The 19,773-nt window shown below is 35.6% G+C and overlaps 1 protein-coding gene across 17 annotated transcripts in view; it reads left to right on the top strand.

Moving 5' to 3' along the window:
* EYA4 (EYA transcriptional coactivator and phosphatase 4) overlaps positions 1–19,136 on the top strand; it is a 114,895-nt gene extending 95,759 nt beyond the window's left edge. For 15 of the 17 annotated variants that reach the window (XM_039323743.1, XM_039323734.1, XM_039323752.1 and 12 more), the window contains 6 exons: positions 8,202–8,260; positions 8,355–8,515; positions 12,051–12,165; positions 13,437–13,558; positions 14,607–14,707; positions 17,877–19,136. In XM_039323743.1, the coding sequence (XP_039179677.1) occupies positions 8,202–8,260; positions 8,355–8,515; positions 12,051–12,165; positions 13,437–13,558; positions 14,607–14,707; positions 17,877–17,957 (639 nt within the window). In that variant the 3' untranslated portion in view covers positions 17,958–19,136. Of the gene's footprint in view, positions 1–8,201; positions 8,261–8,354; positions 8,516–12,050; positions 12,166–13,436; positions 13,559–14,466; positions 14,568–14,606; positions 14,708–17,876 lie in introns of all 17 variants that reach the window. The other 2 variants (XM_039323766.1, XM_039323820.1) reach the window with 1 other exon arrangement.
* Positions 19,137–19,773: the final 637 nt, after the last annotated feature.

Below are 19,773 nucleotides of genomic sequence, written 5' to 3'. Positions count from 1 at the left end.
AGGGATTAAAGAAAGAAAGCAAGGAACTAAGGTAACTAAGAGAAAAAGCTTTCGGTTAGGATTGTTCCTAATTTGTCCACTTACATCTTCATGGCTATGGCCCAAATCTTCTGTTTCAGAATCTTTATAGTTTTATCAATTCTAGAATAAAAGCTGAGTTTTTAATAGAAAAAGGAGCATTTATTCACACTCAAATTGTGAAAGAAATTACAATTCCTCACTGGGATTTTTTCCCATATGACTTCCTTAATTCATTCTAAGTATTTATTTTTTATTTTGTAGTGTTCCGATTTTAAAAGACATCTTAATCTGATTTTTTTTAAAAAAAAAACTATGTTTGTATTACTTAGCTTATTGAAACTCTTGCATCCTGCCCTTTTGTATGAGTTCAAGGTAATTAACAATAAAGTTTGCTATGACATAATAATTTAGAACCTGATATGAAAATAGCCTCCAGAAACTGCAGGAAGCAACCATAAATGTAAAAAAGTACAAATTCAGTAATAACCGCTTACAACCCAAAAATTTCTGATATTGACATTAAATAGCCATATTATATCAGTGACAATGATTTTTTTTAATCAACTACAGATGGAAAACTAGCTGTGCTCATGCACCAAGGAAGGACACCCAGCATCAGAGACATATGCCCTAACAATATCAAGGCATACTGCAGTGTCCTTTTTATGTGTTGTCCCTGGAAATTGCCTCTGGTCCATAATGAAGCAGTGCAAATGATGAGTGGTGCCTCTAGGAGGCACTACCTTCCCTGTATCAAAACAACTGAACAAGACATTGGTTGCTTTCCAAGCTCAGTTCACCATAGATTAGAACATCGTATCAGATCCTAGATTTAGCCACAAAACAGGCTTTTTATCTACTCCTAGTTGAGCATATTCCTGGACACACTAGTATAAAGGAGGATCTCACTAGGTGGAAGAGGTTAATATAGGAGGAGAAATATTTCAGACCTGAAATTCAGTTCTTTTAACAACAGCTTCAAGAATCAGCAATTTTGAATTCTATGTGGGAAGACAGTATAGTTTTGCAGTAAAAGAGTTGTTCGTTTCTTATATGCTTGCCCTTTTAACAGCCTGTCCATCAAATTCTGAGCTAGTTGTAGTTCTAACTACTCTAAAGAAAATTTTGTGCAGCAGTCTAGTTATTACTTAATTAAAGTACTTATCACCGTGACAAAGATTTGCTTTCTCCAGTGAGGGCACTGAAGTCATTGGTTGTGACAGTGATCAGATGTCACCATTATCACCTTTGAAAATTGGTCTTTGGTCTTATGAGAAAGGCCAGAACTAACCCTAAGTGCTCAAGTCCCATCTTAGTGAACCAGTAGACATGAATATTATTATATTATGAATATTGTTTAATACTTGTTATATGTGGGTAATTAACAGTTGTATTCACAGTCTAAGACTGGTGAAACTTAATAATTCAGATCCTAACCAAGGGCCTAGGAATTAATAAAGTAGCATCTAAGAAAGTAGATGCTATTTTCCAGGCAGGATAGTTTTTGTAAAATTGGTTCAGGTCTGATACATTCAATATTTGCAGATATTATTTTCACCATCATAAACAACAAAATGCGCAATCAAGAATTTGTTGCAGTTCAATATATTTTTATTAAAAGCTTTTTTCTTTTAAAAGTCTGTTTATTTCTCAAAAAGATAAATGTGATTGCCTGTCAGTGCAGTCAACAATGGAACATGAAAAAATAGACACTTTTGAAAATGATTTATTAATGTTTTTTATTTATATAATATACGTTGATGTGAACTTCTGTTTATTGACATGGTGCTGATAATAACTTTTTATTTTTTTCATTTTGTGTTTTATATTGGGACTTCTTTTGCAATATAAGCAAACAAATATTTTAAGTGTTGTGTTAAGAATTCTAAATCTTAACCTGACCAAAGGGGGAATCATCCAGTTTTTTTTTTTTTTTTTTTTTTATTAAAAGTTTTATAAATTTTACAAAAAAGAAAAAAGAATACAAAACAAGAGACAACATATACAAAAAAATAAAACTAAACAATACATATATATATAAAAAAAAACCCCCCACCCCTCCCAAAACCCCCCCCTCCCTTCCCCCCCCCCGAGCTTCCCAGAGCAGAATATAGGCTTAAGAAGTAAAAATAAAAATTAAATTAAGAACTTTATATTTATATATATAAAAAGATTATCTATAATATATATGAAAATAAAACTTATGAAAAAACTATATAATATTTTTGTATACCCAATCTAAATTGTATAAATTTTATCCATTTATCCCAAACAGCAAGAAACTTCTCTTGCGTTTGTTGCTTTAAGAAAGCCGAAATCTTTGCCATTTCCGCCAGATAAGCTACTTTAAGAAACCATTCCTGCAATGTAGGCAAAGATTCCTTCTTCCAATATTGTCCTACTAACAGCCTAGCGGCTGTAATCAAATTTAACATCAAAACAACCTCCTTTGTATCACAATCTGTAACAATACCTAACAAAAATAATTGCGGAGTAAATTTTACCCTCCTTCTAAAAATTCTCTGGATATTCCACCATATTTTGATCCAAAATGCTTTTATCTCTCTGCATGACCACCAAATATGATAATAGGAAGCCTCCTTATAACCACATCTCCAACATTTGGGTTGCACGTCAGGGTACATATAAGACATTTTTTGTGGATCAAGGTGCCATCTATAAAACATTTTATAAAAATTCTCCCTTAAGTTCTGTGCTTGTGTAAATTTGACATTTCTCACCCAAATATTTTCCCAGGTGTCCAATGAGACTGGCTCACCAAAATTCTGCGCCCATCTTATCATACAATCTTTAATTAGTTCCGTTTCTGAATCCAATTCAACTAAAACCGCATAAATTCTCTTAATGTGGGTTTGTCTTGAATCCTTCACTTGCTTGATAAGATTTTCATCTTCTCTAAGAAAACCCACCTTACAATCCATCTTCCATCTGTCTAATAATTGCCTATATTGGAACCAAGAATAAATAAAGTTTTCTTGCGCTAACTCTTCCCGTGATTTTAATTGCCAGTTTTGTCCATCCCATTTAAGTAACTGTCTGTAAGACACCATATCCATTTTAACCCCTCTTTTTATTGCTTCTATCGCATGCCAAGGTATAGCCCATAATGGTACTTTGAAATCACTTTTATAATATTTTCTCCAAATCCTAAGTAAAGAAATTCTTAAGATATGAGATTTAAAAGCCCAATCCATTTTTTTATTGAATATTAAATAGGCATGCCACCCATAAAGTAAATCCCATCCCTCTAGATAAAGTATCTCAGAATTTGTCAAATTTACCCAATCACTGATTAGTGTTAAAACCACCGCATCATAATATAATTTCAAATTTGGTACCTTAAGTCCACCCCTCTCACGGAAGTCTTGCATAATTTTAAACTTAACCCTTGGCTTTTTCCCTGCCCAGATAAATTTATTAAGACCCTTCTGCCACTCATTTAAATTAATCTCATTTTTCAAAATTGGTAACATTTGAAACAGAAAAAGAAACTTGGGTAAAATATTCATTTTTATCACTGCAATTCTTCCCATGAGGGATAATTGCAACTTTTCCCAGTTCTTTAAGTCCTTCTGTACCCTGACCCACAACCTTTCATAATTATTTTTAAATAATTTTACATTAGAAACAGACAACATCACCCCCAAATATTTTACCTTATTAACAATCTCAAAACCCGTCAGGTTAGTCAAAATCTGCTTCTCCTGACTAGACATATTTTTAGGTAAAATTTTGGTCTTATTTACATTAATCTTAAAACCCGAGACCAAGCCATAATGATGAATCAACTGTAATAAGTTTACTACAGAATAATCAGGTTGCGACAAAGTAACAACCAAGTCATCCGCAAAAGCTCTTAACTTATATTCTTTTTTATTAACATATATTCCTTTAATTTCCTGAGACTCTCGAATTTTGATCAATAATATTTCCAATGTTAAAACAAACAACAATGGCGATAAAGGACACCCCTGTCTAGTACCTTTCTCTATTGTGAAAACCTCCGAAAGACCTCCATTAACAATAAGTTGTGCTGTTTGTTTTTGATATATTACCTTAAGGGCTTGTAATATGTTTTCACCAAAATTCATTTCTTCCATTACTCTTAGCATAAAATGCCAATTCAATTGGTCAAATGCTTTTTCAGCATCTAAAAATATGAGCCCTGCAGGAACTTGGTTGTTCTTATCTAAGTATTCTAATAGATTAATATTTGTCTAACATTGTTTTTCATATACCTTCCTGTTATAAACCCTGATTGATCTTTATGCACAAGATGATGCACCACCCTCATAAGCCTATTTACCAAAATTTTTACAAATATCTTATAATCCACGTTTAAAAGAGATATAGGCCTATAATTTTTTGGTAAAGTAAGATCTTGATCCTCCTTTGGAATCAATGATATAAAGGCACTACGCCATGAAGGAGGAATCTCTAAACCCTGTAAGATACCATTAAAAAGATCATTTAATGGTTGTATCATCTCCTCCATTAAAGCTTTATAATAAACAGCTGTTAACCCATCCGTACCCGGTGCTTTCCCTAATTTCAATTGTTGAATTGCTGAGGCAATTTCCTCCTTAGTAATTAAGCCATTAATTTCATATTTCTGATCCTCAGTCAGTTTAGGAAAACTTGCCTCAGCTAAATATTTATTTATATCTAACAATTGTACATTAGTAGATTTATATAAGTTTTGATAATAATCCAAAAAAGATTTTTTAATTAATTCCTTCTGAGAAACTAGTTTACCCTTGTAATTTATTTTCTCTATTATTCTCTGTCTCTGTTTCTTTCTTAATTGATAAGCCAACCATCTCCCCGGCTTATTAGCATTACAAAATGTATTTTGTTTCATAAATAATAAGTTGGTTGCAGCTTGATCTGCTATCAACATATTAAATTGTGACCTTAATAACTTTACAGATTCTTTAGTACTTTCATCAGAAGGATTTAGAATCAAAGCCCTTTCTTTTAGTTTAATTTCATCTTCAAGTTCTCTACGTTTCTGAATCTGATTTCGCTTATAAAAATTATTCATTTTTATCAAAACACCGCGCATAAATGCTTTACCTGCATCCCATACCATTGACATTGAAGTCCCCTTGTACATATTCAAAGCAAAATAGTCCTTTAAACACTCCTTTAATTTTTGAACATTCTTCTCTTGTCTAAACAAATTTTCATTAACTCTCCAGGATCTTCTTTCCTCTTTCTCTTGAATCAGCTCCATCCAAACTGGACTATGATCCGTCAGTGATCTAGGAAAAATCTTAACATTCTTTACTTTATTATACAAGTCCGTGGTAATCAAGAAAAAGTCAATTCTTGAAAAAGATTGGTGTCTATCAGAAAAAAAAGTAAAGTCTCTCTCCTCTTGGTTACGTTCCCGCCAATAATCCCTTAATTCCCAGTCTTCTTTCATATCAAAAAAGGCTTTAGGTAGCCTTGCTTGTTTAAGAAAAGGAGAGGAACCTTTCTTGTCCTTTTGTATATCTAAGACACCATTCCAATCACCCATTAATACCACTGATCTATAATCAAGCAATGTTATTTTTTGATGTAACTGCTTATAAAATTGTTCCTGTTGTTGATTTGGAGCGTAAAGTCCAACTATAAGTATTTTCTTACCATAAATACCAAGTTCAATCATCACATATCTCCCCTGGGGATCTGATTCTACCAGACAAGCTGGTAGGTTTTGTTTAACATATATAACAACTCCCCCTTTCTTCCCAGGAGCAGAAGATATAAAATGAGATCCCAAACGAGCATTAACTAAATATTTCTGATCTTTAAGTAAAATATGAGTTTCCTGTAAGCAAATAACATCATTAGTATGTTGCTTCAAATAATAAAAGATTTTTTTGCGTTTCTGAGGAGAATTCAATCCATTAACATTCCAGGTCAAAAACTTTGCCATCTCCCTTGGCACGCAGCCTGGAGAAGACACCATCAAACTCTGAAAGAGCTGCGTGTGTTGCATAACTCTTGGGTCTTGCTCCTCCCACCGGCGGTGATGCACTTCCAGGAGAACTCTCTTTAGGCTCTTTTTTACGTTGCTCCTTCTCTTTACGCTTATAGGCTGCACGGGTCATCCTCTGCTCTTTAACCTCCGTCTGGCGTTGCTTTACAGCTTCTATCATCCCAGCGGAAACCAAATCTAATGCCTCAGATTGCTGCTCAACTTCCTTGCCACTCAGAGATTTCCGACCAGATAAGGTTGAGCCTGCACCCAGGACCGAAGTATAAAAATCTCTAGCTTTGTCAACTGTGTTCAATCTGTAGCGTGTCCCAGCATGGCTCAAAACAATACCCATCGGAATTTCCCATCTAAATGGCATCGATCTAGCTTTAAGCTCATTGGTTAAAAAAGCAAAGTCTTTCCTGCTTCTTAAAATTTTGGATGGGATTTCCTTTAGAATGATGACATCTTGGGCAGCAATCTGAAATCTTTTATTGTAAAAAGCTTGTATAATCTCATTCCGCAGGGACTTCTTTGTAAAATAAATCACCACATCTCTAGGCAAGTTCTTCTGCTTAGCAATCCAGGAGTTGAGCCTATAAATTTTTTCCACTTCTCTCTGTAATTCTCCTTTATCCATATCCAAGGCCAGCGCCAGATCAGTAAGAACCACCTCCACGAGATCTTGATTCACATCTTCCTTGAGGCCTCTGATCCTCAGGACATACTCCATTTGTCTGTACTGAAACATCAAAATATCTTCTTGTGAGGAGTCCACCTTCCTTTCCACATCTTGAATTTTGTCATCCAAAGAGTCAACTTTGTCTTCCACTTCCTCAAGCCTTGCATCGAGCTTAACCACCACAGTAGCCAAACCTGAAACAGCTGCCAGTATATCTTGTCGTAATTCATTATTGTTTTCTTGCAATTTAGTCTTTATCCCCGTTATCTCTTCTTTGAGATCAGATTTAATTTCTGATTTAATCTGTGAGACAAATTGATTCATTTCCTCTCTCATTTGAACTACAATCTCTCCCATTATGCCTCTAACCTCTTGTGCTGAAAGTCCAGATAGAGGAGGGGAGGGTGGTGGCTGAGCCGGTGGTACATGTTTAGATTGTTGTTGTAGCTGTGCAGTGGAAGTTATAGGAGAAGAAATAACCTTGGGTATTGAGGAAGGCTGCTGCCTCTTTGAAGCCATTTTAAAAAGCACAATTGTCACTTCCCTTTCCCCTCCAGCCAGGAAGGGAGGAGGGAAAAAAAAGAAAAAAATTTTTAAAAAGAGAGAAACTATAGTCCTTGAAAGTCCAGAGTAAATCCAAAGAATAAAAAATAAAAGAGCAAACAATTCAAAAGAAAAAATTCTAAGCCAAAAGCAAAAGTAAAAGCAAAAACCAGTCCTTAAAAAGGGAAAGTAAAACAAAAGAGAAAGGAAAAAAAAACTCCGACACTTTCAAAGCGCCATCTTAAATCCTTTCACTAATATAACAAAAAAAAGGAGGAATAATAGTAGAAATCAAAAAATAAAAAAAATAAACACCTAAATTATAACAAAAAATCCTTTAAACTGCTCCGTCCGTTTAAAAATTACTCACCAGAATGCTATAAACACGGAGATAGAAGCGGCAGTTTCTTTTGCTTCCTAGGAAGCAAAAACAGCTGGGAGGCGGAGATCAGCAGGAGCTCCGAGGGAACACTCCTTTCACCCCCTCTAGAAACAAATCCAGAGGGGGTTCAGGGGTTCTACCTCTATCCCTGCACTCTCTGTCCCTTCCCTTTGCCCGGGAAGGGATTTTCGAGCCGCGGGCCAGCTGATGCACGCTGCGCTCCGCGGCTCTGACACTTCCCCAGCTGGACGGCTAAAAGCTAGCCGCCATCGCCGTCGCCTCACACCGGAAGCTCCCGAATCATCCAGTTTTTGTGTGTGTGTTCACTTACTACATGGAATCTTTGAAGCATTCCATTGTATCTAGGAATATATCAGTTGATCATATTGGGGGGGGGGAGAGAAATAGTAGCTTTACCTGATGAAGTTGTAAATGCTCATATTCTGCCATCTGCTGACAATAGAGGTAGTTTAGATTTAGGGGTTTTTTTTAATCATTTAGATTTTTCACATTAAAGCACCCATGTACTGTAAAACATTAAACAAGATGTTGGTGCCCTATTCTAAAACATACTCTCTTACTAGGAATGTGATCAAGTACATATAGATGATGTATCCTCAGATGACAATGGACAAGACCTAAGGTAAGATATGCCTTAAAAAATGAAGCAAATTTAAATAAGTATGTATTTTTAGGAAGAAATAGTATTCACTTTTGCATATTTTGGGTGTTTGCAGTACCTACAGTTTTGCAACTGATGGCTTCCATGCAGCTGCAAGTAGTGCAAACCTTTGTCTGCCAACAGGTGTAAGAGGAGGAGTTGACTGGATGAGGAAGCTGGCATTCCGTTACAGAAGAGTCAAAGAATTATATAATACTTATAAAAACAATGTAGGAGGTAAGGATTTTTTTCCCAACATGACATTAACATCAGTCTTATATAAATAATAATTATTTATACTTTACACTACTGTTAAAATATAAGAACAAAATAAATATGGGCGGTTCAGAACTTTTGTGAAGAAAAGTGGATGAAGAAAAAGGAGAAACGATTTGCAGTCTTTCATTAACAAGTTGTGTAATACCTGGAATACTGCAGCCAGTTTTGGTCACCACATTACAAAAAAAGATGCTGAGACTTTGGAAAAAGTGCAGAGAAGAGCAACTAGGATGATTAAAGGCCTGGAGACTAAAACATATGAAGAACGGTTGCAGGAACTGGGTATGGCTAGTCTAGAGAAAAGAAGGACTAGGGTTGACATGATAGCAGTATTTCTGTATTTGAAGGGCTGCCACAAAGAAGAGGGGGTCAGCTTATTTTCCAAAGCACCAGAAGGCAAGACAAGAAACAATGGATGGAAATTAATCAAGGAGAGAAGCAACCTGAAATTAAGGAGAAACTTCCTAACCATGAGAATAATTGACCAGTGGAACAGCTTGCCTTCAGGATTGTGGGTGCTTCATCATTGGAGGGTTTTAAGAAGAGACTGGACAGTCACTTGTCTCAAATTGTGTAGGGTCTCCTGCTTGAACAGGTGCTTGGACTAGAAGACCTACAAGGTCCTTTCCAGCTCTATTTTGATTGAAGTTTGGAGCTTAAACTGCGGATTTCTTCAGCTCCCCTTGCATTTGTTAATTTAGATGATAAATAGACAGTCACTTTAGCTTCTCATTCCAAGTTAAAACAATCATTTGTGCTTTTGAAGATAATCTTCCCAGGCAAATTGGTCAACTGTAGTTTTCTCAATGATGTTGTAGCTTTGTATATTCTGGATTTTCATTACAGTTGTACCTCATTTAGTGACTGTACTGTGACTGTTTGCAGTTAAGTCAATGAAGAAAAAGTAATTTTATGACTAATCCTTGAATGTATGACCTTCACAGATCTATAAAGCAAAGGAAAGCTGAAGTAAGATCATAAGCATAAGTGATGGTTTAATTTAGCAACCACTTCATTTTCATCGAGTTGCTAGACCCAGTTGTGGTTGCTAGATGAAGGCTATCTGTATTATTAATGTAGAGTAGTATTCAAAAGCCTTATTCTTCACGTGCACTCCAATGTAATAATATTTTAGATGTCTCTTATATATTATGTATATTTTAATCCAACCAGGGTTCAAGAATAAGCACAAATTCCAACCTGGGGGGTTTGAAAGGCAAAATCCACATTTCCTTAAGGAATTATATTTGGCACATTTTAGAGCAAGGTTGTGTGCAAAGGCATTGTATTGGACAACAGGCACAACTCTTTTTCTGATTTAAAAATAAGGTGTCTTTTTTATGTCTGCTGTTGCCTGGGAATGGGAGAAAAGTGAGCAGAGAATAAGCAATTAAAAGGAAGTATAAAAGGAAGAGTGCAGTAGTGTCAGGAAATATTGAAGAGAGACAGAATACCTGTGTTTAGGCAGAAAAGAGATATTAGAGGAGAAAAAAGGGAAAGAGCACATTTAGAATATGCATAGTTTCAGAAATCTCTACCAGTGGACAATTCCTGTTCAGCAAATCCAAAATACTTTATGTTTTGGGGTGTTTCAGTTTAGCAAAACAAACTCTGATAACATCTTGAAGAGATATTGTTGTACAAATAGGGCAAGGTGGACTACTATTTCCTCAGCTTCTCCAGTACAGCATATCTTACCAACCCATCTTATCTCATCTTGTAGCCCTTTCTTTTTCCTTTTCCTATCTCAGTCACTATCACTGTGACCACCATGGGATATGTCACTTGCCCCTTGTCTTCTGAAGGCCTGCTATTTCCTCCCTTTCCTCCTCTTAGCCACCATTATCATTGACATCCAAGATACTCATCACCCAGATGAAGCTCATCACCCAAATGAGCAGAGATTAACACCAATATTAACATTAGACCAGTGTTTCTCAACCTTGACAATTTTAAGGCATGTGGACTTCAACTCCCAGAATTCCACAGCCAGCAATGCTGGCTGTGGAATTCTGGGAGTTGAAGTCCACATGCCTTAAAATTGTCAAGGTTGAGAAACACTGCATTAGACCAACCATCAAGAAGCAAACAACACCCCAATTGAGAAACTGCCAAACAAGCTAACAATAAACAGCCCAACCAAAGAACTACTAAGACCACTCCTACTCCCACCAATACTGACAGGGCAGTAATACTGACAGGGCAGTATTGGACAGGCTACTAGGATATAAAATGAGAACAAACCGCACTCTCCACTAGCACTGATGATGTTACGTAGTTTGGTAAGGAAACATCTGCAAGAAAACAACCAAGCTTAGAGAGCATCAGGGACCTCTCATTGAAATCCAAGCATAGCATTTCAGCCTACTTGCTCCCAAATTTCCCAGCATCTTCCCTTTCTCATCTCAGCCATTATTAACACCACTGCCAATGTTATATCTGAAGGCTGACCCATCCCCACTTTTCTCATTACCTTCCCACTCCTTTCTTCTGTCAGCATTCAGTACAATAGAACCCAGCCAACTATCCAGCCCACCCTTGATCTTCCCAAGGCCTTTTCTGCGCTCCTTCCCCTCAAGTCAGCCAGATTGTGCACCTGTTCCACACTGCCCTAATCTCAGCAGCAAGGACTGACTTCCCATTCAAGACATCCTCCTATAGTACTACCTTCCTTCAACTCATGTGCCTTCCTGCAGGGGCCATCAGTGGCCTTGGCTTTATCCTAGTGTCCTTCCCCTACTAGTGCATGGAACATCTTGCCTCTGATGTGAGCTTGGCCCCAATCCTCCTGTCCTTTTGTAAGGGCCTAAACATCTGGCTCGGCCACTTGACCTGGGTCCCCAATCGAGGAAAAGGTGGTTGATTAAGTAATAACAGATCCCACTTCCCCCTCCCATTCTGCCGCTGCCTTCCTCACGTGTCCTTAGATTTTAATCTTGTGTTTTAATTTGTTGATCCCAAAGATGCTTTTTCAAAAGACAACTGAACTTTCTTTGTTTTTCTTTGAAGAACTGTCATTTCTCAAGAAGCTTCTTCATTTATTTATTTATTTCTCAAGAAGCTTCTTCATTTATTTATTTATTTATGTTTTAATGTAGATATATTTTTATGACTATAAGCCACCCAAAGTACCTTATGGTAAGATGGGCAGTCAATGAATGAATGAATGACTCAATCAATCAATGAATCAATCAATCACCACCTTTTGGACTGCTTCTGGACCAAAATAACTATTAATGTGTGTTATTAAGTAACTTAAAAGTAATATGCACCAGAGATAAATTTGTTGTGTGTCCAATCACACTTGACCAATAAAGCTAAGCTATTCTATTCTATTCTATTCTATTCTATTTTCTATTATTTTCTATTCTATTCACAAGCAAGTAAACTGAAATATTTTTGTAGAAAAATATGTTATAGGCCTAAATTAACATGGGACTATAACTTCTGGTAAACAGAATGCATTTTAAGAACTTTTTCCTTTATGAATCAGGACTTCTTGGCCCTGCAAAAAGAGATGCATGGCTACAGTTAAGAGCAGAGATTGAAGCTCTCACTGACTCCTGGCTGACCAATGCACTTAAATCTTTATCAATTATTAGTACAAGGTGAGTACAAACTTAATTTTTAAAAAATCATTTGCTATATTGCAGAAGCAAAACAATAAAGGCAAGAGCAGACAACAAGATGCTTGTAGGCACTCAGTTTCCTGCAGATATGTTCTGCAAACCCATTAGGCTTCCTGCATTTTTTAACTTGGCCTTTTTTATTCCTGTTCTAATCAGAATTGAATGGGTGGGGAAATGCTAGCAGACAGTATTCTCTTTATTAACAGGAAGGCCTCCATGGCCCTTAGGCATTCTTGGAAAATAAAAATAGAGGATTACTACAACACCATACTTGATGTGGAAGCATGGCTGCCTCTTGAAAATAGATTAGAGTGAGCAGAGCGGTTAGAGGGAGTGGTGAGTGTTTACAGACTCACTACACTCAACATTGAAGGCATATGGTAATAATATTCCAAAGGCATCTCATGGCCAACAGAATACCCATCTCTATCCCTTATATAATGCAAAGGTAATATTGTAAGTAGAAAATTAGGCATTGAGGTAGTCCCCAACTTACAACCATTTGTCCAGCAACCATTCAAAGTCACAATGGCAGTGAACAAATGGTGGTTACAACTATTTTCCTCAGAGTTCCAGCCATCTCAGCATCCCAGGAAATACGTGTTTGTGATCCAGAAGCTTAGCAAGTGGATCACATTACTGACTGGTTGCAGTGCCTGCTATTTGCAGCCTTCCCTATTGGCTTCCCCAGGATGTCATTTGGGAAATCAGCAGGAAAGGTCATACATCACTGGGATAAGTTTCCACCACCTGCATGCCTTCTCCCAATTCCTCTGCATTTGTGCTTGTGCCTTTCACACACATCCTCATGTACTTTCCACAACTTGCACTACAGTCTCCCAGACCTACAGCTTTGGGGACCTCTCCCAACTGCGTCACTTAGCAATGGAAATTGCTATAGTAAATCAAGGACTACTGTACAGGGAACTGCAAGCCAGACTATTCACCCATCTAGCCATCATGCTCTATAAATTGTATAGCCTATAAAATTATATTGATTTCTTTGTAAGCTCAAAAAATGATAAATGGACAAAAAAGGCTGTTTTTCAATTCATAAAGTAGTACGTATATTCTATGAATTTAGAAACTCCTCTGAAGATGTGTGTTTATGGAATATCACAATCATGAAATTTGCAATGTACAAAATATTGAAATACTTATTATTACTGTAGTAATAATTAAAGTAGTAATTGATCTATAGCTAATTTGTTTTATCATTGTACAGATGTATACTCTGTCTTTCTCTATAGGAGTAACTGTGTAAATGTCTTGGTAACAACAACTCAACTTGTACCAGCCCTAGCAAAAGTGCTTCTGTATAGCTTAGGAGGTGTTTTTCCTATTGAAAATATTTACAGTGCAACTAAAATAGGTACGTATCACAATTCCTTTCCATTTATATAGTTTGCTGGTGGTTTCCAAATGTCTTCTACTAATGGCACTTTAGTTCATTTAAGCAATGTCTTCACTTGTAAGAATTGTACATAAAAACTATACATAAAGAATCAGATAACTAGAGTGAGATTCCTAGTTTTACACACACACACAAACACATACACATACACACACTTTTGGATGTGCCAACCCATCTATTATCATTAGTAAGGCTATTCAAGCATTTGAAAGAGGTACTTTACAAACATGTATTTTTCCTCTAATCATTAAAACAGGCTGGGTTTTTTTTTTTTTGCAAGGCACAACTATTCCTGAAGCAAAGGGACTGCATGCTTGAATGGCTTTCAAAGCAACTGTACAAATAAACAGCTGCTTTGATGATTTGAAGAGAGATGTTTTGTTCATACACCTGCATATTGTGATATACCTTTTTAAAAATGATTTGCATGCTTCATTGCCACAAATCTTTATTCAGAAACAGCTGACCCTCTCCCAGTATGGAAAATTTATTGAACTCAAAAATGTTGAAGTTGTTTATTTGAAAATAAAAAGGGCTGCTCTAAGAAAACAAGTGCAGCTTTTGGGATACCCAGACTGAGGGAGAATAGACAACTTGGCTCTTTATGTCCAGAAGAACAAAGAAAAATTACATGCTTTGTTAGGGTTCTGTCAGGACACCTTGCATGTTATCTTGGAATATTAAATATTAGCTTACCTAAGTTTCCTTTGAGTTGTGGCAGAAAATAAATTTAAAAAGGCACTAATATTATGAAAGGTTTGTGTAGCGTATGATTTTTTTTTGAATATGCATCCCCTTAGCCTTTTTAGAGAACACTGTGAAATTTCTTTTTTGAGAGCACAAATAAATAGTGCATTATTTTTCAGGAAAAGAAAGCTGTTTTGAGCGTGTAGTGTCCAGGTTTGGCACTAACATAACTTATGTTGTGATTGGAGATGGCCGAGATGAAGAGCATGCAGCTAACCAGGTAACTTCTCTCTGAACTCTTATCTCATTTATCTTCCAGGAAAAGAAAGTTGCTTTGAACGAATAATGCAAAGGTTTGGCAGAAAAGTAGTATATGTTGTAATTGGGGATGGTGTAGAAGAAGAACAGGCAGCAAAAAAGGTAACTTGTTTCATGAAATGTTAGTGTGTTCTATAGATATTTATGCAAGCTTATTTTGTTTGCATTTCTGTTAGTATGGCACTTTGTCAAATTATTTCAGTAACATATGCCAAGACCATAAGAATAAGACATAATCAAACCATTTGGATTCAAGCACAGGCTTTTTGGGGATGGGCAAGGTATGGAAATTAAATTTTTATATATATATATATATATATATATATATATATGTAGGTCTTTGGTTGTTCGGGTTTTCTCCTGCGTAAAATTGGAAGTGTCTTGGCGACGTTTCGACGAAGTCCCATTCGTCATCTTCAGGCTGGTGTTTTCAGCTTCGTGCTTCGAGCAGCAATGCATTGCTGCTCGAAGCACGAAGCTGAAAACACCAGCCTGAAGATGACGAATGGGACTTCGTCGAAACGTCGCCAAGACACTTCCAATTTTACGCGGGAGAAAACCCGAACAACCAAAGACCTACATACAAACACCCGCGAAAACCTCAGAAAACATATATATATATATATATATATATATATATATATATATATATATATATATATATATATATATATATATATATATATATATATATATATATATATGGATTTGATTCCCAACTCTAAGCAAATAAAACACCTTATGTGGATTTGCAAGGCCCAGCAAAGTGTGTTTTGTGTCATCTAATGGATACAGCACACTGATCTTCTAACAGATCTGAAAAGGGAATAATATGCCAAAAGCTAGTTATTTCAGAGCATAAGCTATAAATGTATTTTAAGAAATTGATTACAATTTAAATTTTTTTTGTTCTCAAGACAGGCACAGATGTATCTATTCCTCATTTACATTTAGAGAGCTGTGATTTCTATTAAATTGAACATTAAATCTTTGAACACTTTGTGTTCAGCATAAAACAGTTCTATAGAAGATTTCAGCACTGTATACTTGATTATTAAAGTAATTAAAATATGATCATATAAGTATCCAGTAAATATTGTCTTTAAAGAAATCTAGCAGGAAATCTACTGAACTTCAACATATTTCATACTTCAGAATAAATATAAGCAAAGAGGAAAAAGCATATACATTCAGACAGACATATCCAGAGCACAGATGCCAAACCTTTTGGCTTGCCTGGGCCACAATAAATGAAGAAAACTTGTCTTGGACCGCATAGAGATAGTCCTCAACTTATGTTGTTAAGTGAGAAATTTGTTAACTGAGTTTTGCCCCGTTTTATGACTTTTCTTGCCACATTGTTAAATGAATCCGGCTTCCCCATTGACTTTGCTTATCAGAAGGTCACAAAAGGGGATCACATGACCCCAGGATACCGCAACTGTCATAAATGTGAGTCAGTTGTCAAGCCTCCAAATGTAAATTGCATGATTATGGGGATGCTATAACGGTCATAAGTTGAAAAATGGTCGAAAGTCAATTTTTTTAACATTGTAACTTTGAACAGTCACTAAATAACCTGATGTAAGTCGAGGACTACCTGTATAAAATATATAATATAGTTAACGTATATCAATCACATAATAATGTTAAAAGTTTACATTACTAGCTATCCAGGGCTGCGGGTTAGACATTCCTGATCTAGAGCAATCTTAGAGTTGGAGAATATAAAGGAGATTTTTATATATATATATAAATATAATATATATTATTTCCTGGTTTTCTTTTAGCAACTTTAGTTGTAGTGCTGGTTCCAAATGGTTGCCTTATAGATGCAATACAGTGTTGAGATTGTCTGGTAGCCTATTCAGGAAACCGGGTGACTGATTATTTTAGAGCTGGCATGCTTCCCTCTAACTGTACTGTACTTGTTGTGTGCATGAACCTTTGTAGAAATTTGTTTTTTAAAAAAGAAGGCAAATTCTTCAAATAGATCTGCAGTCAGTAAAAATAAAGTTATTAAAATGTGTATCACACATGCTCATACCTTTTTGCAATGTTTTTAATTGCAGAAAAGGGATATACCTCATAAGACTTTGCTTTCCTAAATTCACTGACGACTGATAACTTGGTTAATCATAGTAGAATTATTGATTATTGAATAATATAATCTAAGTGACCATGTTGCTTTCAAGGAAAGTTGCATACATGACAGCAATTTAATTTCATATAAAACCAATACAGATTTTCTTTCTGGTATCTCCCATATAGACAAGAGTTGTATATGGGGGTATATTCTGGGTAATCACCATTCCGAGAGAAATGCGCTACATTGTAAAGGTTAAACCGAAAGTGAGCACTAAAATTAAATGTGTGGTACGTTCATTTGCCTGCTTTTTCTCGAGTATTGTATTTTCTGAAGACATCACAAGGCATGACAATTGTAAATTAAAACTAAGTAAAAGTCATTAATATTTTATACATTATGGATTTTCCCTATATTATACAAAATAATGAAGATTATTACATCCTTGATTGCTACCAAATTTACTTCTTTGAAATGAAACAAGATTATTCCTAATATACATTCTGGTAAATAAAGTTGGAGTAACAGTTTGGTATAGTAGTTAAGGCATATAGCTACCGTGTTTCCTTGAACATAAGACTCAACCAGAAAATAAGCCCTAGCATGATTTTTCAGGATGCTCGTAATATAAGCCCCACCCCAAAAATAAGCCCGGACAGACAGACACATTTAGTACTGTATTTCCTCCCAAATAAGACCTAACCAGAAAATAAGCCTTCATTGCATCTTTTGGAGCAAAAATTAATACAAGGACCAATCTTACTTTCGGGGAAACATGGTAGAAACTGGGAGACTTTGAGTTCCAGTCCTGCCTTAGGCACAAAGCCAGCTTGGGTGACCTTGGTCAGTCATTTTTTCTCAGCCCTAGGAACGAAGCAATGGCAAATCACTTCTGAAAAACTTCGCCAAGCCAAGAAAACTACAAGGACTGGTCAAGGCAATCTCTGAGAAACAGATCCAATTGAACAGAATAATAAAAAAAAGTTGAATTTATTAAGGGGCTTATGCAGCTTTTTTTTGTATATTTTTTTCAGATCTATTTGGACATTTGCTTTGTTTTATTTTCTTGTCTGTGTCTTACTAAGAAAAATCAAGATAACCGTAATATATAAAAAGAAAATATGTGATGTGTATGATATATTGTTCATTCTTCTTGCCTTCTCTCCCTCCCTCTAACTAATGCAGCATAACATGCCTTTCTGGAGAATATCTAGCCACTCTGACCTCCTGGCTCTACACCAAGCGCTGGAATTAGAGTATTTGTAACTGTTCTTTTTTATACATATTTCAAAGTACACTGATTTTTTTTTTTAACTTTGGATATGGTGCCTCCGGCTTTACACATATTATCGTCTTAAAAAGAAAGAGCAATATATGGATTCCATTGCAAAGAATTCAGATCACTGAATGGAGACACGCGTTTTAATGCGACACAAGGATTCTCGACATGGTCTTATATATTCAGCATTTTGATGATTGAAGAACTGGAAAAATGGTTGCTGGTACACACCAAATGAGCCCTAGCCAGAGTGAACAAGGTTTGCAGTAGACAAGGAGAAGGAGAAGAATGAATGAATGCATTTTGTGAATGACAAGGGTGTTATTCAACAACATTCCTCACTATGAGATATATTCTCAGCACGGAGGTTTGAATCAAACTTTAGGCTACCTAACCTGACCCAGAAAATTGGGATGCACTTGGACTATACATTGGCAGTCCTGTCTCAATCTGTAATAGGTGTAAATTATTAATGAAAATGATTTACCGTGACATTAGCAACTGACTTTGGAAGTGGATGCAATTTATTATATTTTGTTTTGTTTTGTTTTGAAGGTGTGTGGAAAGGGGTATATAATAATAATTGTCTCTTTTATAAACTTGGCAGACAGAATGTGCATAATGATGTGTTGTGCCTTAAATGACAAGATCTTGTTTGTGTGTTACAGTGTAACATTGGTTTAAAATTATGTAGATAAAAAGATAAAAATCTTTGTGATAATTTTTGACATGACCAAATTTCAAATTCAATTAATCGGTACTGCATAAAAGCAGTTTAAATGTTTGTTGCAGTAAGAGAAAAAAAATATATAACTGAAAGTTAGTGCTTTTATTTAGATTCTTAATAATTCCACTGATTGTATGCAAATACTTTTTTAAAAAATGTCAAGAGGTTGGAACATTGGGTACTGTGAGCAGATAGTTAACATGACAAATTATTTGACAATTTTTCCTTAATTTTTGTGTTAAAAAAGAATTATACACATGGATAACTTGTGCTGCAATGAGTTTAATTTATGGTACACAGTATGTGTAAAAAAAAAAAAAATCCCAGCAGCTACTCTTACCTATTGACCTGGTATCAAATTATAATGTAGTATATTTAACATTCAGTAAGGTACATATAAATATGGCTGAATGTGATCCAGTGAAACTTTTAAGTAAAAGAAAACAGCTAAATAAAAAAAAGGAATTGCTAGCTATTTGTGCAACAAAAAATACAGTAGACAAATCAAAAGATTACTGGATGAACAATAATATTCTCCTAAAATTGTCAAGTAAAGAAAAATATAATCTATAAATTACCCATTAAGTGGTCCAGTAAAAAAAAATCCTTTCAATTCATGAGTTTCTACCAACACTTAAAGTGATTTTGGAGCTGTAGGTCAGCATGAATCTCAATGGGATGCTCTGTTCCTCTCTGGTTAGTTTTTCCTAGGCATATTGACTATGCTTACATTTATTTGCAGTAGTGGTTTTTCTAACATTGCACTATATTATGGATTCTGGAATAAACCAAAGTTGGTTTGGTTCATACAATATATGAAGTCAAAATCAAGCAATCATATTATCGCTTATTTGAATGTGTAAATTCAGCCCTGCGTATCATTTTGATCTCATGTTTGCATAATAATACTGTGCAAGTCATTTGTTACAAAGGAGGTGGGCAGCATGTGTTTCCCTGTCTGGGGCAACACCCCACCCACTATAGAATCCACCCTCCCCAAGAACTTAAACAAGCTGTGACGTTGATGTGGACAACCAGAGTACTTTTGTTCCTTCTAACGTCTAAGGACTTCTAAC

The sequence above is a fragment of the Crotalus tigris genome, unplaced genomic scaffold (genome assembly GCF_016545835.1).
Source record: "Crotalus tigris isolate CLP2741 ecotype Arizona unplaced genomic scaffold, ASM1654583v1 scf7180000017611.44802233496:7321179, whole genome shotgun sequence".
In the NCBI taxonomy this organism is placed as follows: domain Eukaryota; kingdom Metazoa; phylum Chordata; class Lepidosauria; order Squamata; family Viperidae; genus Crotalus; species Crotalus tigris.
This window is presented reverse-complemented; position numbering and strand designations above follow the sequence as displayed.